This window comes from Tasmannia lanceolata, unplaced genomic scaffold, assembly GCF_043159265.1.
Source record: "Tasmannia lanceolata isolate RefF3 unplaced genomic scaffold, GAP_Taslan_0.1 ptg000013l, whole genome shotgun sequence".
In the NCBI taxonomy this organism is placed as follows: Eukaryota; Viridiplantae; Streptophyta; class Magnoliopsida; order Canellales; family Winteraceae; genus Tasmannia; species Tasmannia lanceolata.
In genome coordinates this window covers 34,299,631-34,323,486 of record NW_027518690.1, presented here as the reverse complement: position 1 = coordinate 34,323,486, position 23,856 = coordinate 34,299,631, and the positions used below count along the sequence as shown (strand labels likewise).

At 39.3% G+C, this 23,856-nt stretch overlaps 1 protein-coding gene across 8 annotated transcripts in view; it reads left to right on the top strand.

The window, feature by feature from the left end:
• The window catches only part of LOC143890034 (Pentatricopeptide repeat (PPR) superfamily protein), a 98,525-nt gene that overhangs the window by 37,583 nt on the left and 37,086 nt on the right, over positions 1-23,856 (top strand). For 5 of the 8 annotated variants that reach the window (XM_077394545.1, XM_077394550.1, XM_077394551.1 and 2 more), the window contains exons 1-2: positions 13,677-13,833; positions 14,508-14,631. In XM_077394545.1, the coding sequence (XP_077250660.1) occupies positions 13,782-13,833; positions 14,508-14,631 (176 nt within the window). In that variant the 5' untranslated portion in view covers positions 13,677-13,781. Of the gene's footprint in view, positions 1-13,676; positions 13,947-14,194; positions 14,285-14,507; positions 14,632-23,856 lie in introns of those variants that run through there. The other 3 variants (XM_077394547.1, XM_077394549.1, XM_077394548.1) reach the window with 3 other exon arrangements.

Sequence of the window (23,856 nt, the reverse complement as noted above, 5' to 3'; positions counted from 1 at the left end):
CCTAGAAGAATATGTCACTAAGACCTAGGCTATGGGCTTCTTGTCTTAAACTCTAAAACACACATAAAAGCACAAGACAAGCCCGAAAACCCATGTGGAGCAATCATACTCCAAATGAGTGTACTTATCATATGTGAGGTGATAACCACATTAGAAATTATATGATAAGTAACTAAGGACAAATTTACCTTTAAGCTCCTCCTTTGAAAATGAATCATGCAATACATGAATCCAAAGGGATGTCCTTGCATAGACTCCAAAGATTTTTTTGGATATATTTTTCAAAAGATACCAAGTTAAACTTAACCCTTGGGCTACAATGACACTTACTCTCCAAGTGTTGGTTTATCATGATAAAAGATAACTATAGTCTAGCTCATCATGATAAACAAGCATAGCACAAAAGATTTTCAATCTTTGGCTGATGCTCCCCCTAAATGTGATATAATAATTTTTTAAATTCAAGCTTTACTTCCCTAAGTATGTTACATACATAACTGCTAGGGAGATCACATATAAATGTATACCTATTCATGTTTGAGATGTTGCACAAGGCCAATTTGTTAGATATTTTAATTAAGGTGAATGTACCATCTCCCTCTTAGAATTTAAGAAGGCTAAGGGCACCAATTGAGTGACTTTTAAGATTAAGGTTTAACATCTCATATGTGTAAATATAATCAAACGAGGGGTGATAACTATAGAATATGTATATACCAATTTGAGTTCAATTCTATAGGATTAAGACATAATGAGAATGGTCAATAAAATACCATGTCTTAGAGAGACATCTATGATTCATGAAGGTGAGAGTATATCTTATGAGAAAGATATGATCATTAAGGTTTCCATGGATAATCTACTATGTTTGGACACAAAGGACATGACACAAAATGTGCATGGTCCAAACATTACATCTACATCAACAACCACATGTAAAATGACAAGGCATTAGGCACAAAGTGCATAAGCCCATTGAAAACCAAAAATGTGTGGGAGGCACATGTTCCCATCACAATCTAATGTATACAACCACCTTAGTGAATTTTAATTTTACTCAAGTGAGTAAATGCCCAAATATGATTCTAGATTTCTATGATATTTTTATTTTCAAGTCATACATTGAATCTAGATTCATGATTTAACTTTCCTATATAATATATATCCTTTTATGAACTTAGGGAAAGATTCAAGGATTTTATAATATATATGTATCAAATTATGCAAACTACCTTGGACACATGTATTCCATTTATGAACTTTCATGACTACTTGAACAAAATACATATAACATATCTATACATATTAAGGTTCATCTTAGTCATGAGATTATCCAATTAATGCTCTTTGGAAATACACTAATTTTTAACCCATCTATGATTCTTATTAGATTTGATGAAAATCATTAAGCATGTAATATAATGGGTTTTGATAGGACAACTAGATCCAAAGTAATAAACATGTTTGTTCACCTAAGGCACAAAAAGATGTCTAAGAAAGGATTTGAGTTGTTTTCTTAGACATGACATTTAATACCTTAGTTTTGCTAGAAATGATATATTAGAACAATTCAAGTACATAATTATCTAGCAAGTGCCGTATTTGTCCAAAATAGAGTTTAAAGAATGATACTTTGGCATTTTCTCAAATTTTTGTAAGTATTATTTGATTGCCAAAAATTTTCATTTAAGTTCAAGTCCTTAAACTTATGGGTTTCTTCTCTTTTTGGTTTTGCTAAAGAGATGTGATAGATCGTACAACCTAGCTTCTAGCAACTACCAAAATAATGTTCAAATATGATGATATACTTGTGAGTACAATTTGAACACAAGGGCACAAAGGTGTGGTTGAATATCCTGTAAGCACAATTTATGGTTTTCACATTAATGTTCTCTAGAGTGGCTTTCTTTTGTGGATGATCATTAAGTACAAGAAGATCTAAATCATAATGTATGCACTTAGAGAGATGTTTCTAATTATGATATTCAATTAAGCTCAATATATCAAAGTCTCGTATTAACTACATTTAAGCATCTAGACTTTGAATTACAAGAAGATATATAGATACATGTTATTCAAACAGAGATAGGCATCAAAGTCTCATACACTCATTTTTATTTTTATTTTGAAAAGATTTTCAAATTAAGCACATTGGATATTGATACAAAAATGTTAACCAACTATAAGCATATTGTATCAAAAATTTATTTTCAACTGATATTTCATTTTAAGCTCATTACCCCTAAATTTACTAATCATATGATGTGATTCAAGTAGGGGATTTTGGAACCCAAACCATGTTGGTTCCAAGCAAGTTTGTTCTAGTTGATGTATCTTTTCTAACCCAAACAAACTTACTACTTTTTACAAATCTTAACATACATTTAGATTTGTAATGTCCAAATCTACTACAAAAATCACAAGACATATATGAGTAGGTAGATGGACAGGATGAACAAGATGATTTACAAGAATGACTATGATGAAAACTATGTTTTGCACTTTCTTGTAAATAATGATTTTTCAACATTAATGTTTCATTCTTGATGTTTAAGTCATTGATTTCCGTTTTAAAATTTATTAATTCAAGAGATGAAAGCATTTTGATTTTCTCTTCTTCTTTTTTAAGGAGTTGATTTTCCTCTCTTAGTGAAGCGATGGTATCACTTAGTTCAATAAAATCTTTTTAAAAAATTTCATTTTCTTCATTAAGATGTACATGATCTATTTCTAGTGACCTAAACTCCTTGTGAATACTAGCTAAATTATTTTTCAAGTTTGAATTCTTAGCTAGTTGATCCTCAAGTTTCTTATGTAATTCTTGGACATTTTCAACAAGTTCTTCAAATGTGAATTCGGCATTATCCAAGGGGTCTTTATTAGATAATCCCATTAAGTACATGTTTTAATTTTGAAGATTTTCAATAGATTCCAAAATATTTTTAGCATTTTTACAAGAAGATACTTTTTCATAAATGTTAGGTGGTAATGAACAACATATTGCAATTAGGGCTTTTGTATTTAGTAAAGATAATTTTTTATCATAATTATTTAATCTTTTAGATTTAACATTTAAAACAAAACCATTTTCAATTATCTTTACCATATCTTTATCTAGACCTTTTAAATATGTCTTCATATGGATCAACCATGATCCGTAATTTGAACCATCCAAAATAGGTAGTCTAGATCCCATCTTTTATAGTTGTCAAAAATTAGATCGCTTAACTCTTAACTGGTTAAGGTCTTAATCAAGAGCCCAAGCTTTGATACCAATTGAAATCCAAGTAGAGACTTGATTTGGAAACCTAGAGGAGGGGTGAATAGGATGTTTATAAAACTTTTGCCTTTTGAAAACTTTTACTAATTTCACCCTAGTTTTATCCCTTGGTTAATTAAGTTGAATTAGTTAAGCTTAACCAATTTTCACAAATGTATATAAGCTTAAAAACCCTTGTTTAAACAACCAACTTAATTAGGAGATTTAGTGGGCTAATTAGCAATGTAAATATATTCACGTTGGATGGCAATTCTAACTCACTCAATTCTAAATAATAAGACAAGCACAAATAAGAGAGTGAGAGAGGGAGTGAGAAATCGAGAAATACCAACGCAAGCGACACAAGGATTTATAATGGTTCGGCCAAAGGCCTACTCCACTCTACTCAAGGTCGCACTTGAGGATTTTCACTATTGAGACCTCCACGACGCCCGGTTCCGAGGCTTTTACACTCCAAGGGAATTAAATAAGGATGCCCTTCCACCTTTACAATGACTCTCCTTCTCCGCCGAGTTCTAAGCGCTTTCTCCCAAGGGAATTAAAAATAGATGCCCTTACCACCGATCAAATGAAGAAGAAGAAGAAGTATTGGCCTCTTACTAGGCTTGATTACAAGCTGTAGCTCACACACTTTCTCTTAAGAATAATTTGCAAATGAAAGCCTAAACCAATCTCAAATGATTTTCCCAAAATCAAAGCACAATGGATTGGTGAGAAAAAATTAACCCAAAAAATGGTTTCAAATAAGTTTCTAGGGTTTGTTAAGGTTGGAACATATTCATCAAGTCTTTTGAACCCATACAATGGGTATATGTAAGTTCCCAACTCAATATTACCGTTTTAGGGGCAAAACAGTAATTTTCAGGTCAAACAGTCAACTAGCCGTTGGTCCTCCAACGGCTATAATTTTTTGAGTTCGTAGTGCTCTCGGAGTTCCGAGAAATTCTCGGAGTTCTAAGAAATTCTCGGAGTTCCGAGAAAATGGCTAGAAAGTAAAATTTCATTCCCTGGATCATTTCTCGGAATTCCGAGCTCGGAGTTCCGATAAGCCTATGAACAACAAGATATTCATATTTTTAGAGCTGTTTTATTTTAGGCTTTTGGAACTCAATTTTATCATGTTAAATGGAATGTCATGAGAGTTCCACAATGATGGAACACCACATGGTCATTCACTAATCCAATTAGGCTCTAAGGGTGTGTTGTAGTCTCTTTGGAAAAATATGTTTTTAGGGGTTTTAAGATGTGCCTTGATTAGAGAAAACACAAGAGAGATATGTGATACAATCTACCATTTTTACCACTCTCTTAAATGAACTCTTGAGGTAGCCATTGCTTGATATTCTCTTTGAGTGCATGGCTTGCTTTGGGATCTTCAAGGTTGAGTTTCTTTTGTTGACACCTTCCAAGGATGATGCCACTATTTGGTTTCAGCTCCTTTGCAAGTTGTTGATCCACAAGCTTTGGCCTTCATTGATCTTCCTTTGTTTGTTCAATGCTTTGAGATGGTTGTGTGGAACTTCTCCTTGGTTGATCCTCCAAGGTATGGTTTGTCCAAGTATGCTCTAGCTCCTTTGTCCTTTATTTGGTTCATCTTCAAGCTTAGGCCATCTGTGTGTGTGCTAACATGGATTGACCTGTGAATTACCTGTCTATAGCACAACACTCAAGGTAAATAATTAGTCCATAAATGACTAATCAATTTGCGTTTGTTAGTCATCAAAACAAGGTGATTGAGTGAACCCATGGGGAACCCTTGGGATAACATCCTTCTTTAAAGGGATCACACCCTTTTCTACACGAAGCCTTTCCGAGGACACCTTCCTCGTACAATTGATTTACCTTTCTTTCCGGGCCAAATCGGAGACCCTCAAACATAGAATGAAGAAATAAAAAGAAAGAAACTGTCAATGCCTCTTGATAGGCTGATTACAATATTTAAAGCTCACAAACTCTCAAAGGAATATATACAAATGTAAAGCCTATGGAGATCCTCTTGATAGAATGTAAAATTACAAGTTCAAAGAGGGTTAACCTTTCATGTAAAAGCTTAGGTTCAAGAAGATGGGATTTGATCTTGCAAAAGGTTTTGTAGAAAGGTTTTTGATAGTGTATATATAGCCCACAAGAAAATATGACCGTTTGGGGGTAAAACTGTAATTTACAGGGTTGAAAAAGTCAACCTGTGAAAGCCCCAACGGATCTATTTCCCAGTCGCGGCAGTCGACCGAGGCACGGCGGTCGCCCTCCCTTATCGGGCTCTTCTTTTGAAATTCAAAATTCATACCGGAGCAGTCGACCGATGAAATTGAGGTCGCCCGGCGAAAGCTTACTGTTTGAATTAATTTTTTGCTGAAAACACTATCGCGGTTGACCGGACCCATGGAGGTCGACCGCCCACACCATACTGGATTGTTTCTGTTTGAAACAGAAACATATCCATGGTCGCCCGGCTTGCCCCGGTCGACCGGCCCTGAGTAAAATTCTATTTTAACTTTAAAATCCAGGAGCTTTTGGGCTATGGTCTTTGGGCTTTAGTCCAAGATTTTCAAACACATTTTTGGGTGTGTTGATGGTTTTCAAACATGTACAATGTTAAGTATAAATACCATTTCGAAAACCTTTTGAATGTGCATTTTATATAAAATCAAGATGACTCCAAATACATTATAAAAATAAGAACCTTGAGTCTTCTTGGAATGTCTTGGCTCCTTTGCACTTTCTTAGACTTCTTCAGCTTGGGTGAACATCTTGACTTTGTCTTGGCTCTTGTGACACCCTCCAATCTTCATTGCATGTTGTGAGGTGCATGAGGTGTCACCAATGACTTGTTCAACACCAAGCTTCTTCTTGACACTTGCTTAGGGAACTTATGGAATCTTCTTCATGATGAGCTTCTTTACTTGATGTGGGACCCGATCCCGCGAGAGGGGTGGGACGCGAGCCGCCACGCTCTCTCTTGGTCTCTCGTACCCACGCGATTGGCGTGTGCATTTTTATTATTGATTTTAATTCATCTTTTATGTGAACTTGGAATCACGAAGGCCATCCGAATTCCACACAAAAGAGAGTGACAGAGTCGCCACCTAGATGTGGAATCTAGGACCCATAATTAACCAAAAATCTAGACTCGTTACCTGGTTACAAGAATGGAAGGTATGGGGAGTTATCCACCACATGCACCATTCCTGCCCGATAATCGGTCTTCAATTTCAAAAGTTAACTCTTTTAAATTTATTTTAAATGGCTCGCTCAACTCTCTGTTAATGTGCGAACTAAGTGACATGCATCCTAAAATCTAATTTCAATGTAGATCCTAAATGTGTATCTTGATTTCTTAATTTGTTTGAATTCAATCTAAGTGAAAGTTCTCCTAAAATTCTAATTTCATGGAAAAATCCTAAGTAATTTAATTAAGATTTACAAGAAAATTAATATACAAAACCCCACAATTTGTTGTGGAGCCGACTCGCGGTTGGTATGCCATCGGACATCCAAGCTGCCTACGTACCCAAGCCTCACTGGGATCAGAGTCGACGTAGTTCGGTGCACCTAAGCTAAGCTACTTATGCCTAACTCAACTAAGACACCGATCTAGACTGGATTGACTGTTTCAACAGTTTTAAGAGAAGTTATTTAATTCAAGTTGAAGATTTTATTATCCTAGGATTTCATCTAAGATGCTATATGATCCTATCTAAGTGCAAGTTGTCCCTTAGACTAATGCAGGTTAACCTACATCCTAGGTAACTAGGCTTGTCCTAGGAAAAATTTGGGTGACTAGTGTAACTAGACCTATGGCACAGTTGCTATCCATAGCAAACGTCCGTGATGAGGCTGGACTCCTAACTCTATGACTCCCTAAAACCTAAGACTCCCTAAGACCTAGGACACGACCTGACATAAGTGTTCCTAAGTTGGGCTCTAATGGTTCTTATATCGGAAACCATAATCCAATGGTTCCGAAAGACATGAGATAAATTGATTCAAGTTCTTGAAGTTAATTAATTTCAGATTTCAAGGATTTTCGGTTTCTAGACATTTAAGGAATACCAAAGGTTCTAGGGTTCTCCAATTTCGGCCTCGAATGGCATTCAAGGAAGGGAATCGTGCACTCTTTCCTTGTGTAATTTAATACTTAGGTTATAGCACCTTATTGCCTGGAATATCTCAGGATTTCCGTGGACAGTAACCTCGGAGCCAATAACATGCTATAGCTTAAATATTCAAATTGTCAAAGATCGGTTGCAATTGGGATACGATTATGGATGCACTGGCCATTTTACCAGGAAAATCTAAAGATCCTAAGATTTCTGTTTAAATGGATTAAAGAATTAATATGTAACAAAAATTTAAGGTTCTTTAGAAATTTTGATAATGATTTTTAATTAATTTCAATTTTGAGTGGATTTTATCAATTTTAAACCGCATGAGTGATTTTACAAGTGAATTTATTGCAAAAGAATTCTAAATGGATTGAAATTTCTACAGCAGCAAAATGGGAATGTATGTAACTTACTGGAAAAGTTTTGCAGATTTTTACATTAAGCTCCTATTTAATTTTGATTTAACAATAATATGACCAGATTGTTAAAATAACACATAAACTACTAGAAATAGAAGTCTAAATTCATTGAAATTTCTATAGAAATAAGATATGGGTAAACATAGCATCCTGTGAGATTTTCATGAATTTTAAAAACCATTTACTACCAATTTCGGATTTGTCAATTTTAAGACCAGATTATGGATTTACACTACAACCCTTAGGAAAAATTCAAATCACTTGAAAATTTTACAGCAGCAAGAAATATGAAATATAAGACTACTGTTAAAATGTTGAGAATTTTAATTGTGATCTGATGTCAGTAACAATTCTCATAAAATCTGATAATTTTCAAAGAAAACATTAAATAATATATCAAACAAAATCCAAAATTTCTCAAAACTTCATGGTAGAATGTATCAGTATCATATTATTTTTTCACGAAATTTCATTAATTTTGGAATCAATTTAGAATATATTTTATTTTTCTTCGTCAAAAAGATGTTTTTGAAGAGTTTTCTATTTTTAAAACACGATTTTCGAGAAAATTACGACTCCGAAAAATGTCCTTTAACCTTGTTATGATGTGATGAACAAAAGAAAAATTTGAAATTCCACAAAACAAATCATCCTGAGATAGCTATTTTTTCAACTTTTGTAATTTCTCAGACATTATTTTAAATGAAATTCCACTCTTCACTCAAATTTTCAAAATCCTTTGATTCAATGTCCGATCCGATCCGATGGTTATTTTAGTCTATTTAAATAGATCAGTGTATTAAATTTCGGGACGAATCGGAATTGAAACACTCATGTAGATCATGATTTTGAGCACACACATACAATATCGAATTAAATTCAATTAAATGCTAAAAACCATGCAAAAATATATAAAGAATACCAAATAATCCTGGAAAAATCTGAGAATAGTGCACCTACCTGTGATGGAGATCCTCGCCGAATCCAAAAGCCGAAAATTCCGAAAAATCTCGCCGACGCTCGATCCTGCGTCCTTTCTTCCCTTTCTTTCTTTGCTTTTTTTTTATTTCCACCAGTTTGATCGCGCTCCTTGTCTTTAGGGTGCGTAGATCCGAGGTATACGCTTTGTCGCACCCTTTTTTATGATGAAGAAGACCCAAAGAACACTCCAATAATTCTTGATTGTATGATGCCTTGGAGAAGAAGAAGGAATTCAAGAATTTCTTTTTTTTTCTTGGGAGGAGAGAGAAAATGGACGAATTTGGATTTTTTCCCCTTTTCTAGATTGTTTGCTTTGATTTTTATATAAAAAAAAGTTAGGGTTAAGAGAGAAATAGCAATTTCCAATGTGAGAGCTCCCTTTTTGGCTTGTTTCCAATTTTCCCCTCTTGCTTTCTTTCTTTCTCGTTTCCAAATTGGATTTGATTCCAATCTTAATTTCTTGTCAATCAAGACATGTTATTCTCATTCCACATTGCTTCTTTGGAAGAAAACCTTTTTAAGCAATCATTCCTCTTTTCCTTCTTTTCATTTTTTATTCTTTTTATTTTTCTTTTAACAAATATGATGTCACCATTGTGACATCATCAAGGTGGGTGCTCAAGTCATGTGGGCCGCCCACCATGGTGGTTGACCCATAAGGGTGAACCCACATGAGCTCCATCTTTGCGGGCTTTAGCCTAATGGGCCATTTCACACGGGTTTCGGGTTTTTAAAAAATCAATAAATTTTTTCTAAATTCAACATTCTATATATGGACCCAACCCATTTGACATTTATGGTGCATCCCTCACACATGATCGGACCATCTTTTTTGGGAAATAACTTTTCGGACCAAAATGCCCCTACTTGACTGTTAGACATCCAAATGCGACCAAAATACCCTTAGATTGGTTCACCCCTAAAGGAAAAAATTAAAAATGGAAAGTCTTTGTGGTCAAACTTCAAAAATAGAAACTTTTAAAATTTGGTCCTTTCGGTGAGCAAAACAGAATCATTTGGTATCCCCTGAAAATACCCAAAATGCCCTCAACACTTAAAATTTCCAAATTAAGCGAAATTCCTGAGAAATTCTAAATTTAGCAAGTTTTTCAAAATTCAGGAAATCATTCATAATCTCTCAGACATATTTCGGGGATCAAAAGAATTACACAGGAAAAGACCAAATTACCCCAAGGTGCTAGAATTTTAGCGAGACTAGGGAAAACCCTGAGAAATTCTAAAAATAGCAGATTTTTGAAAATTTATGAACGGACTCAAGATTTCTTAGACACAACTTAGGAATCAAATATGATATGTTTGGAAATGTCTAAAATACCCCCGAAGTGCAAAACTAAGAGAAAATCTTGAGAGATCTAAATTTAGCAGGTTTCCCAAAGCTTACGAAATTACTCATAATCCATCAGCCGTACCCTCGAGATGGTTTTGGACATATGAGAAATGATTGAAATATCCATAAGATGATGAAAATGTGGAAGCCCCATGAGTTTCTAAAAATAGCAACTTTTTCAAAATTTGTAAAATCACTCAAGATTTTTCAAATATAACTCGGGGGTCAAACGAGACACATCGGGAATGACCAAAATACCCCTGCAGTGCAAAATAGGCAAAAATGAGGGAAACCCTGAAAATTCTAAAAATAGCAGGTTTTTTCATTTGCTTGGAAACTTGAACTTTCATCTTTCAGAGGCCAAAGGAACCCCTTAGAGACCTTCAGGATTGCGAATCAACTTCAAAACTCTCATAATGAAATGAAATCTACCCTAAAATGCATGGATGCCTAATCTAATGCTGAATACGGATATAAAAATTGATGATACTACCGAATCTTTTGCTTTTTAAAGCCTAGCAAAATGGGGGTGTCTACACTTGAACATCTTCAAATGACGATGTCTTCACTGTAGGTGCAAGCTCTTGGTTCCTTTGATCCTTGATCCACAAGTTATGTGTTGTGAAGAGTTGTGTAATGGTGATTATGACATGAAAGTTCTGTATACAACACAACATCTCAAAGCAACACATTAGTCTGTCAATGCTAATCAATTTGTGTTTGCTAGCATCAAAACAAGAAGTTAAGGTGAATGATTGAACCCATGTGCACCCTTGGGCTTACAACTTTAGATCTCAAATTCCTTCACTAAGCCTGAGATCTTTGAATAGAGGAAATCCTAACTCTAATTGTACTCAGATTAAATGAACATCCAGATCTTAGATGGAGACTTATCGAGATTGAAAATGAAAGACCGGATCTTGTGTAAAGAAGAAGATGATGATGTTAATGAAGATCGCCATGCCGGAGCTCCAATCTACTAACTGAAGAAGATGAGCTCTCTTCTCTTTGATTTCAGATCTATACTCTCTCTCTCTCTCTCTCTCTCTCTATCTTTCTCTCCATTTCAGATCTATACTTCTCCAAAATTCTCAAGCTCTCTATGATTTTCTCCATAAAAAATGAAGAGCTCTCCTCCTCTTATTTTCTACCTTGATCTCTCTATTTTAGCTTCTTAGAAATCACAAAAACTTAAAGTTCTAGGTCAGATCTGCTCAGATTTGAAGGATGTTTCAAAGAAATTGTGGTGATTGTGATGGTGGAATGACAGATTAGAGATGGAGGTGGACGTGATGCCGGCTTGTGATGGTCAGAGCTCCGGCGAGGTCTCGAAGAAGATGATCGGAATTGGAAAAAATCCTAACTCTTTTTTCCTCTCTCTCTCTCTCTCTCTCTCTCTCTCTCTCTCTCTCTCTCTCTCTCTTTGGGTTTTCTCCTCCTTTTCTAACGCACGCCAAGACCCCCCCTTTTATAGTCGATTGTAATTTTTATAGAGAAGGGGTGTGCCCTTACCAAAATCAGCATACCCTTATTTTGGTAAGGGCACCCTCTTGCTTTGATAAGCCACCCTCCATTGGAAATGATATATTTAGGCCCTCTTTCTTTCCTTGGACAACCCATTCTAATGCCTTACTCGAATGAATTATATTGATAAGGGGTGTGCTGATTTCCGCACATTTCCGCACACAAAATCAACACACCCTTGCTTTAGTAGTTACACACCACTTAGTTTGTTCCCTTTTTAGCAAATTGTATACAAGGTTGGTATTGATACCCCTTCGGCTCGATGATCCACCCCGTTTTACTTTTTCTTAGAAAAATGATGATAGCACAATAATATTTGATAAACACACCCTCAAAGCTTGTATTTTATCTTCTTTATAGTTGCTTGTGCTAGGGAACTGATATCAGCACTCCCCTGACTGGAAAGTTCACCCCCTTCTGCCTTACAATACAAACTCGGGTCGTCATATTAGGTAAATTTTGTCGGATTTCCATGAAATTTTGCAGGGATCTTCCTGGGATCCTAAAATACCATAGGGTTAATTTTAGTACTCTAATTCACTTATTTGTGGGATTTTTATTAAAACAAAATGGTTTAGGGTTCGTTAAAATGGGGTGTTTACAGGAGATTTCAAGTTTCCTAATGGAAATCAGTTTCTATTTATATGATCGAGCTTTCAAGAAGGTTGCCGGTCGGGGATTTGGAGAGTGTGCAGAATGACTTTCTTGCCCTCATTCTATTAGTGGCGAGTTTGGCTTGATGCTACGCGTCGTGCGCTTATTAGTTGGACGAATTTTATCCCTAACAGCTTCGCATCTTGCCCTATCAGAAAGATCTCTACAAAATCTAAAGACATTATTACATTTATTATCGCAAGCATGATTGGCTAAAGAATCGGCAAATTGATTTACCTCTCTACAGGCGTCAGACATCCGCAGTTACTGCTTAGATATAAGCATTATAAGGTCATGTCGGTAATATTGTATGCCCCAGAGAGGGTCATTTTTGTCCTTTAAGTAAATCGACTAACACATCGCTATTTGACTTGATCCAAATCTTTTCAAATCCCAATGATCTGCAATATCTTAGGCCGTCCAACATACTTATCACTTTTGTCTGCATTTTAGTTTTAGTATTGTAATAATGAGAAATAGCAAAGATTGCTTTACCACAATAGTTTCTAACAACTCGCCCACCACTAGACTCACTAGGGTTGCCTTTGGAAGGCCCATCGCTGTTTAGTTTGATCTCACCGAAATTTATTTATATTTGTAAATAAGATAATTTAATTTAAACTTATATGCAATGGGAGAGTCTAAGGTCGCTTTGGAAGCCCAAGCCTAAGACTAAGCTCCAAGAAGACACATGTCAAATTATAGTTTTTATATGGTGTAAACTAGTACGGACCACTCCCATAGGATGATCCAAACTGTTCATTTGATGGGCCACAACGATAGAAAAGTTAAAAGGGTGGCCCAGTGCATGAGACTCCCGCTATTGCGGGTCTGGCAGGGGCTAGATGTATGCAGCCTTATCCCTACTTTCCAAAGAGGCTGTTTCTGTGACTTGAACCCATGACCACCAGGTCGCAATGGAGCAACCGTACCGTTGCGCCACCAGGTCACAACGATAGAAAAGTTGTGCCCCAAAAATCATTTCCATAGGACAATCCAAGCCCTCCGATCTACAGAGGAAAAGTATATTATGGAAACTTCTATAGATCGGAGGGTTGAAATCATCTTATGGACATAATTTCGGGGCACAGCCTTTATACATTGTGGCCCATCAATTGGACGGTTTGGATCATCCTATGGAGTGGTCCGTACAGTACTTTTTGAGAAAAATACAGGACTATACGGGCTTATAACATATGTAGGCCCAAAATAATTGGGCCTGAAAGTACCCATCACACGTGCAAATCACGTCTTTTGTGCACAATGTGGCTGCTGGGAAAAAGACGAAATTATCCTCTGAATCGATGCGGCTTTCTCTTTCATAAACCTTAAACTTGTACAAAAAGACAGACAAGTCCTCTGACAATGAAATATGCCACTAGAGGAAAAAGGAAAATAGTATTAAACCAAAACGCATCCTTCTTAGTCCTTCCCAGTTCCCACTGACAATTCTGCAATAGTACTCTCGCATGGCGATCGGCCTCGGAACGACCCTTTCTTCTCCTCCTTCTATCTTTTTCGGTAAATACCCGCAATACCCATCTCATTATTCTCACTATTTAGACCCCAAATCCATATTTGTACCACAGTAAAAGAAAACCACAAGAGGAAGGAGAAACAAACCCTTTTGCTAGGTACCCAAATACCGATTTCAAAAACATTTCTAGGAAAGCTAATACCCCTTTTGCTCAATCCATTTTTTCTTACAAAGAAAACACTTTTTGGATGTTCTTCTATGAGACCTTGTTTAAATTTTGTAAAAAGAGATACCCAATTTCTCCTTTTGTAATGTAGCCAAATACCCATTTCTAAAGCTTTTCTGGGGAAGCTAATCCCCCTTTCTCAATCCATTTTTTTACAAAGGAAACCCTTTTTGTATGTTCTTCTTAGAGACTTAGTTTAAATTTTGTAAAAAGAGATACCCAATTTCTCTTTACAGAAATCCCACCTTTATTTTTCTCTCCTTAATAAGGTCACCCTTTTATGTTCTACAAAACTCAAATTTCAGTTTTAGAAAAATGTAATATGGAAATTCCTATATCTAATTACCCCTGTTCTACAAAAACAAATCTTGCATGATGCCTTTTGTTTTGGTTTTTTTTTTTCTTCTTCTTTTTGTCTGGGATATGTTTTTTTTTTTAATGGATTTGTTGAGAATCTGTTATACTTATATGCTCTAATAATGGTGTTTTCAGGATCTTCACACTGCCAATTTTGCAATACAGAAGGAGTCTGTTGTTCAATGTCAACAGGGACAGCCACTGTATGGATCAGATCTCCATTCGATAATCGACGAACTTCTGATCTTTCTAGCGTGAGGTAAAATTAATTTGTACTTTTAACTTGAATTTTGAATATGGTAAAATGGTCAAAAATTGAATTTTTAATCTAGGTTCTAGCTTGCTTTTCCGCCTATTTGATGCAAAAATTAGTGTGTGTTGGATATATGTAATAAGCCTGAGGGCATAGTTGTCATTGTACTTATCTTTCTCTTTATATAAATACATTAGTGAGGGGGAGTTTTCCCTAACCCACTTTTCTGTTCTCCAAAATCTCTCTCAACATGGTATCAAAGCCCTGGGGTTTCTGATCCCTAGGGATTACTTTTGGCCTTCATCTTCTCCGTCCCACAACCCTAAACCTAACCCTCGTCTCTCCCTCACCTCATCTCTCTCATCTCTCTCTCCCTCACATCCCACACCCTAACCCACGCCCCACCTCCCTCGCCCCGCTCTTCCATACCCCTCGCCCCTCTCCAAAACCCTCGCCCCCTCCCCCCTCTCCAGGCCCTCGCCCTCCTCCTCCATACCCCCCGCCTCCCACCAGCCCCCCCGTCCACTCTCCTTCAGGCCCCGCCCCCCTCCAGCAGAGGCCTCCCCTCTCCAGACCCCCCACCCCCCTCCTCCAGACCCCCCGCACCACTACCCCCCACCCCCCTCCTCCAAACCCCCCGCCCCACTAGCCCCCCGTCCTCCCCTCCTGCAGGCCCCGCCCCTCCCCTCCTGCAGGCCCCGCCCCTCCCTCCAGCAGGCCCCCGCTCCTTTCCAACCCCTCCACCTCCCATTCCAGCCCCTCCACCCCCCCTTCTCTCACCCTTCTTTAACCCCTCTCCGCCGTCTCATCTTTCTGTGTCCTCCCACTCGGATTTCTTCATCCAAACCGTATTCTTCTTCCTCCTTTTATTCCTTTTTTCCCACTTCTCCACCATTATGTGCTGATTTAGTTGGGCTCCTCTTCATCTTGTTTCTTCGCTGTCTCTTTCCGTCTTTCATATGGCTCTCACTATCCTGTGTCGTTCTCTCGTGAGGCCGCGCTATTTGTTCTTCCTTTGAGTAGTTGGTTCTTCTCTTTTCATCTCTTATTTTGCCGTTGCTTGTAGGTTCTATTCTCCTTCTCTTTCTTATGGATCCTCCTGTCATTGTGGATCCCTCTCTCAGCATGACTACTAAAGTTCGTGCCACCCCACCTCCTTCGGCTCCATCTTCCTCACCTTCTCCTAGCTATGCACCTGTGGATGGATCTTATCCACAGTTGAATATTACAAAGTTTGATGGAACCAACTACTTACCATGGAAAGTTGTTGTCGAGACATACCTCCTAGGTCAAGGCAAAGTCAGCTTTCTTCAGGAGGACCCCCCCATCTCTCAAGGACCCTTCCTATACTCGGTGTGACCAGGAAGATGCCTTGATTCGTAGTCTCCTCTGGCAGAGCATGACCCCTGCCATTCAATCCACCATGATTCTCTTCCCTACTGCCAAGGATATCTGGGATCACACAGCTGTCACCTACTCTGGGGTTGAGAACCTTAGGCGTATCTTTGCCACTTACTCTGAGTGGATGCGTCTGCGATGTGGTGACATGCCCCTTTAGACTCATTATGGGTAGTTTATCTCATTATGTCAGCATCTTGAGGCCTTCGGCGATTCATGGGACTTGGACTTCCTTCTTGGCGGTGTGGACTTGTTCACTGGCGACTTGCTGGTGGTTGGTAAGCTGCTCGGAGAGATTCTGAGTCGGGTGGTAGAGGAGAGGGGGTTCGCCTCCGGCGATTCCTAGTCGTGGTTGTTGTTGTACGTATTTCTTCCCTTGGTGCCTCCTCACCTATCTCTTCAGGCCTTGCATTCTCCATATTTTCATTTTGGAAATAGTCTTCCCATTCCGAATCTGTTTCTGAAGTTTCTGTTGCAGAGTCTTTTACCTCGTACACATAAGGTTTGTCGTACTCTTCTTCGGTTTCTTCTTCTGTTTCTTCTTCTAAGTCATTTTCTGTCTCCGAGTCTTCGTTGGTTTCGGAATCGGACCCTGATGGATCTTCCCAAAGTAGTGGCCTGCACATTTTTCTGTTTCTTGCTGTGTGGGTTGCCTGTGTGGTTGTTTTGAAATGAGGAGACTGGAAGCTGGAAGGGTTTCCGGCTTTTTGCCTGGAGGTTTCAGAGTGGAAGGTTGGGATCCCTCTGGGGTGGCTACTGGTGCTAATTTGATTCCTTTAGGAGGAAATCATGTTCAAAGACCTTTGGGGTGGCTACTGGTGCTAATTTGATTCCTTTAGGAGGAAATCATGTTCAAAGACCTTTTGCCTGAGGACATCTAGTCTTTGGTAAAGGATAAGAGATCTAAAAGAACATAAAGGATTTCGAAACGTCGACTGGACGGAGGTTATGGTGACTAGAGGTGTTGCAGATGTGGATTCAGAAATTTCCAAAAAAGGAAGGTTTGCTGGGAGTGTAAAAAAATCTAGTCAGGTTTGGATTATAACTTTCCCCCTTTTCAGAATAGGGTCAATCTGGTGGGTGAAATCCAGGAAGAGGTTAATCAGGTGGGTGAAATCCAGGAAAAGGTTATACCATGTTTGAGATCAGGGAGAGTGGAGCCGCAGACGTCGGAAGGAGTGGCTTTCAACCCTGAAGTTGTCCCTTTGAAATCTAATGCTGATTTGGGTATTTGGGGAAGAATTAAACCAGGCTGGTCAGGTGATTTAAAGGCTATGGAAAATTGGTTGAGAAGTAGGAATGGTATTAATTGTGAAGTTATTGTGTATAGGATTGCAGACTTGGAGATTTTGATTACTTCCCAGATGGGGGTTGATAGGAACCATATTATAAATGTTTGGAAATCTGCAATAAATTCTCCTTTTATTGAGCTTTTATTATGGGACAAGAAATTCAGTTTGGACGGCAGCGCTCATTGGTGGAGCATCGAAGGTGTGCCCCCTTAGGCATGGTGTGAGGAGAATTTTCGAAGAATTGGGGAAAAAATTGGAAAAGTGGTGGAAGTGGGACAGCTGTGTCAAGTTGGAATGGGGTATTCTCTTGCAAAAGTGCTAATATCTGCTGTGGGGTTTTAGGAAAGGAGTTGCCCATCCAAGTATCCTTAGATGGGGCAGTTAGATGGGTGAGAGTGAGGAAGGAGGAGGAGAACGGGAAGATGGCTATAGAAGGGGATTTCTTGGATAGTGAGGAATCGGTTAGTGAAGATGATTATGAGGGGAGTTGTTCGGAGGATGTTTCTATTTTTAATGGTCCGGATTTAGGGGAGGAGGGGTTTTTTTTTTCGATCGGTGAGGATCTTCTTGTTGCAAAGGCAATCCCGTTGGAAGAGGAGGCCCACGTTAGTGCCGCCAGCTATCTTGCGCTGCATGGGGCGCAAGATAGAACAGATACACTTGGCGGTGTGTTTGAAATTCAAAATGGCCTGTCACCTATAGAGTACAGATGGCTTAGTGTTTGTGGAGGTAGGGCTGATAACTCAGAACCGGTGGACCCCATCTGTCGGATAAATAGCTTCTATGATATTATCGACGCTATTGCTCCAAGGTCTTTTAAAAAAGAAGCATCTTTTCCAATTATTTTTCATCGGGGTTCGGGTCAGGAGATTAGTGGTGGTGGGGACTGGGATATGGGCTTTCTATCGCCTGTAGCTGTTTCTAAGCTTTGGGCCCTAGCCCATTTCTCAGAGGATGGTAGTATTGGGCCCCTTCACAATAGTGGTGGGCCTGAGGGCAGCAGTAGTGGTTGGCGTGATGTGGATTCCCCTGAATGCTTTTCGAGGGAGTGCAACTCCATCTCATTCGTTTCTAGTCGACTTTGTTTAAAGGGTGGAATTGGGGATTCTCTTTTTCTTGCCCTTCTTTCTCACATGAGAATAGGTCTCTTCGTTTAGAGCCTTTATCCAAAGGTTGTAGCACGGAGGCTTGAGCTTCTAGATTAGCGTTGTTAGATGTGGTTTCACATCTAGATTTCGATTCGGAAGAGGAAGCGGAGAATTCTCTGGAGGTGGAGCCGAGTGATGTCGAGAATAGATCTCAAAGGGGAGCTGTCATGTCTATGGGGGTAGTTAGTGAGGTTTGTGCTTTGGGTAAGCAAGACTTTTTTCGTTTTTGTGTTTTCTCTGGCGCTAGGAAGGTTGTGGTAATGGTGTGTGATGTTTTCTGGGTAAATTTGGTGGTAGGGAAGCCAAACTTGGATTTCAGAATCGATAATTTAGTTAAAATTGATTTGGAGAAGATAGCTCTTTTAAAATCCTTAATGAGTTTGCAAAAGCTAAGATCCGGTCAAAATTATTCTCTGGAGGTGCGAAGATGAGGATGGATGGGGGGTTTTCCCCGAAGAAATTTTATCGGAGTTATTCCAGGAAGCAGAAAATCTGTCAACTGGAAGACGCTCAATTATTTGAAGATTTGTCGATGGAAACAGATCTTGATCTTCCTGATTCTTCGATAGACTCCCTGAAGTCTATATTGGAGGTTTCTGATGTCTCGATTGGTGAAAGTGCTGGGGAGGTTCCTAACAAAGTTGAGATTGAGGCCTTTGCGAATCATACTCTGGGGTTAGTAAGGAGCTGGGATTGGTTTATGCTGGGCCTGAGGACTTTATATTTGAAATTAAGTCAGCTGAGTTAAGGGACTCGATGGATAAGGAGATTCTGAGCAAGGGATCCGTGGAGTCTTCAAGGAAGAAATTCAGGGAACTTCAGAAATTGAGGATGGATTCAATTATGGAGGGGAAGTGGTAGAGGAAGGTGACTCTCTTGTTAAGAAGGGAAGGAAACCTAGTGGTAGGAAGGGGAGGTCGTCTGCAAAATCAGGTTTGTGATGAAGATTGTTTCTTGGAATGTCAATGGCCTGAATCATCAGGATAAGAGAATCAAATCAAAGAGTTCGTAAAAAAGTTGAAACTTGATCTTATTTGTTTGCAAGAAACAAAAATGGAGTCTGTTAATGGAGTTGATATTAGAGGGTTGGGGGTGCATGCGGATTGGGACTTTTCTTTTGTGGGGTCCTCTGGAGCTTCTGGGGGGTTTCTAGTAATTTGGAATGAAAATGTGTGGAGAAAGCATAATGAATAGAGACGTAGGTTCTCTTTGTCGGTGTCTTTGAAAAAGGAGGAGGACAATTCGATGTGGCTGTTTTCTAGGGTTTATGGGCTGGTCCTTAGGGTTGAGAAATGGTTGTTTGGGAGGAATTGGAGCAGGTAAGGGTTTCTTGCTCTTTTCCTTGGTGTATTGGGGGTGACTTCATTGAGGTTAAAGAAGTGGGGGAGGGACTGGGTTGTGTGCGAACTAATTCTAATATCAAGGCATTTTCTGATTTCATTGCCAAGTTTGAGTTAATTGATCTTCCTTTAGCGGGTGCTTCTTTTACTTGGTCTAGAGGTCCTAGTCTGAGTCGGCTTGATAGGTTTCTTGTTTGTTTTGGGTGGTTGGATTTGGTTCCTGAAAGTTCCCAGAAAGCTTTGGTGCACTCGGTTTCGGATCGTTGTCCCCTTCTTGACCCGCGTCTAGAGTCATGGGGCCCTGCGCCCTTTATTCTCGAAATTGCATGGCTTAGCTATCCCCATATGGAGGACAGATTGGGCAATTAGTGGTCTTCGTGTAGTGTGGAGGGTCCTGCGGATGTGGTGATTGGGAAAATGTTAAGAATAAATTAAGAGAATGGTCCAAAGAACAAAAACAACAATCTCATGCCAGGAAGTTTTGGTTGGAAAATCGGTTAAAGGAATTGTTAGCTTTGGAGGAGTGCGGATTAAGCTCTGAGGAAGATTGGGAGGAGTTGGGTAAAGTAAAACAAGAACATAAAGGATTGCTGTTGCATGAAGAAATACCTTGGCGACAAAAATCAAGGGTGAAATGGCTGGAGGAAGGAGATAAGAATACAGCTGATTTTCATGCGATGGCTAGTGCTAGAAGAAGGACGAATAAAATCGAATCGATCTCAGTGAATGGCATCTTGTTGAATTCCAAGGAAGATGTTTCCTCGGCTATTGTTGATTTCTTTGCTTCGCTGTATGCTTCAGAAGGTATTTTGCATCCTATCCCTGAAGGTGTGGAGTTTAATAGTTTGAATGTGGAGGCAAGTTCGACTCTGGAACTTCCTTTTGAGGAAGAGGAAATTGAGAAAGGTTTGTTCTCGTTGCCTAAAGACAAAGCTCCTGGTCCTGATGGTTTCTGCTTAGATTTTTTCCAAGCTTGTTGGCCGGCGGTGAAAAGTGATATTCTAAGATTCTTTAAGGAGTTCTATGATGGTATGTCTCTTGATAGGGGCACAGGGGCTACATTCATAACTCTAATTCCTAAAATTAAAGGTGCATCTAAGGTGTCTGATTTCCGTCCTATCAGTTTGGTCGGGTGCCTGTACAAGTTATTGGCCAAGGTACTAGCTGATCGAATTAAAGTGGTGCTCCCTTTTATTATTTCTGACAGTCAGAGTGCTTTCGTTAGTAAGAGGCAAATATTGGACTGTTCTCTTATAGCGAATGAAGTTATTGAAGCTTATTCGAGAAGTGGAGTTGGAGGTGTGTTGTGTAAGCTAGATATGGAGAAAGCCTATGATAGAGTGGATTGGGATTGTCTAAATTTTCTCCTTGGGAGGATGGGTTTTGGAAATCGATGGAGAGGATGGATGAGAAAATGCATTTCCTCGGCGTGGTTCTCCATTTTGGTTAATGGGTCTCCAAAAGGCTTTTTCAAGTCTTCCAGGGGCTTAAGGTAAGGGGATCCTCTCTCTCCATTTCTCTTTGTTATTATTGCAGAAACTCTCAGTAGATTGGTGTTAAAGGGAAGTAGTAAGGGGCTGTTTGAGGGTTTTATCATTGGTAGAGATAGAGTGGAAGTTTTGCTTTTGCAATTCGCTGACGACACCATCCTTTTCTGTGCTCCTGATATGAATAAGATTTTAAATTTGAAGGCTATCTTAAGATGCTATGAATTGATCATTGGTCAACGATCAAACTTTCTGAAATCCAGTTTGTTTACTATCAATTTACCCCTTTCAAAAGCTTCTGATTTTGCAAAAGCAATGGGTTGTAGGTTAGACTCTCTTTCTTCCTCATATCTAGGGCTTCCTTTGGGGGTGGGAAGACCGAGAAAAGATGTATGGACTCCTATTGTAGAAAGAATAGAAAGAAGATTGGAAACTTGGAAAAGAAACCTTGTGTCTAAGGGACGGAGACTAATTTTGGTCAAGGCAGTGTTGGCTAACATCCCTGTGTATTATCTGTCTTTGTTTAATTGCCCGGTTAGCGTGGTGTTGAGAATGAAACAGATCCAAAGAAGGTTTCTGTGGGGAGGTTTAACTAATAAAAGTGGTATCCCCTTAGTGAAGTGGGATAAGGTTTGTGTTCCGATAAAGAATGGTTTGGGGATTCAAAGATTGAAAGAGTTTAATCACGCTCTTTTGGGCAAGTGGCTTTGGCGTTTTGGTGTGAAACAATCATCTTTGTGGGTAAAAGTGATTGGGAGCAAGTACGGGTTCTTGCATGGGAATTGGTGTTCAGATGATATTTATAGTAAGAAAGGAGGGACTATTTGGTGCAATATTTTGAGGTTTAGGCAAATTTTTGAGGCGGAAGTTCGGTTTAAAGTTTACAAAGGGGATCGAATAAAATTTTGGTTGGATGCTTGGTGTTCTGCTGATCCTATGGCGTTGCTTTTCCCTGATTTGTTCCTAGTGGCGTTGAACAAAGAAGTGTTGGTGAGTGATTGTTTCGAGAGGGTTGATAGCAAGGTGGTATGGAAGCCTGGTTTCAGAAGGAATTTCTTTGACAGAGAGTTACTTTGTATTCCTCATTTGTTTCAATTGATTGAGGGCTGCTATGTAAAAAGAAATGAGGTTGACAAAAGAATTTGGTTATGGGATCCGTCCGGATTTTTCTCAGTGGAATCTTTCTATTTTCGGTTGGTGCCTGCTTCCTGATCCCCTCTCTCAGCTGACGTTTGGAAGTTTCATGGTCCTCCATCGGTTTCTTTTTTCAGTTGGGCAGTGTGCAGTGGGAGGATTCAGACCATTGAATTTCTAAGAAGAAGGGGTATGTGGCTGGTGGATCATTGCTCGCTTTGTTTGGAAGATGGGGAATCTATCGACCATCTTTTTATCCATTGTAAGGTAGCAAGGGAGATATGGGGGTTCATCCTGAAAATGTTTGATATTTGTTGGGTTTTCCCAAATTCTATTGATGAGCTATTGAAGAGTTGGGATTTTGTGCCTTGGAAAAAGAAAGGGAAGGTGCTTTGGAGCAAGGTTGCCAGGGCGGGAATCGAAAGTGGGATTCGATTCGGGATTCGAAAGCGGGAATCGAAGGCTCCGGTGATGGTTGGGAGCGGGAATCGTGGGTTCGCGAGAGTCTCCGTGGATTCGTCGGGAGTCGCTGGGGAGTTGGGAATCGCCAGGGATTCGTCGGGGATTCGCCTGCGAATCACGGTTCACAAAATTGGGAATCGGGGTTCCCAAAATTGGGAATCGGGGTTCCGACGAATCCGAACCACGATTCCCAATTTTCAGGGATTCGATTCGATTCCCCAATCCGATCCGCGTTCTGGGGAATCGGGATTCTCCAGTCCAGGGAACGAATCCTCCTTCCTTGCTTTGGAGATTGTGTTTGTTAGCTTTGTGGTGGGTTATATGGAGAGAAAGAAACTCGAGAGTTTTTGAAGGAGTGGCAAAGTCCTCACACTGGTTATTCATGAAAAATATCGCTTTGGTTATTTTTTGGGCGAAGAGTCTCCCTCAGTTCAAATTTGTCTCAGCCTTTTGATCTTTGGGAGGGGTGGCGCATTGTGTGCTATGAAGGTGTTAGGAGAGAAAAGATAGTTCAGAAATGGGAAGCACCTCCTGAAGGTTTTCTTAAGATCAATTTTGATGGCTCCAGTTTGGGTAACCCGGGTCCAGCAGGGGTTGGAGGTCTTTGTAGGGACTCTCTAGGGCTGGTGTCTTGGGATTTTGCAGGTCCAATCGGAAGGAGTGATTCATCCGAAGCGGAAGTTAGAGCTGCTTATCATGGGATAAAGCATCTAAGTAGAGAGATTTATGATAGGGTGATTGTGGAAGGTGATTCTTCCAATGTAATTAGTTGGCTATCAGGGAGAGTGGTTCCACCTTGGAGATTCCTTAGTTACTTCGAGGAAATCTCTGAGCTCATTTCAGATTCGTATATGGTGTTTAAACATGTTAGAAGATCAGCTAACGGTGAAGCTGATTCCCTTGCTAGATCCGGAGTTCATAAAGTGGGGTTGGAGTGGTTCGACTTTCTTCCTCCGTGAGAAGTTTTTTC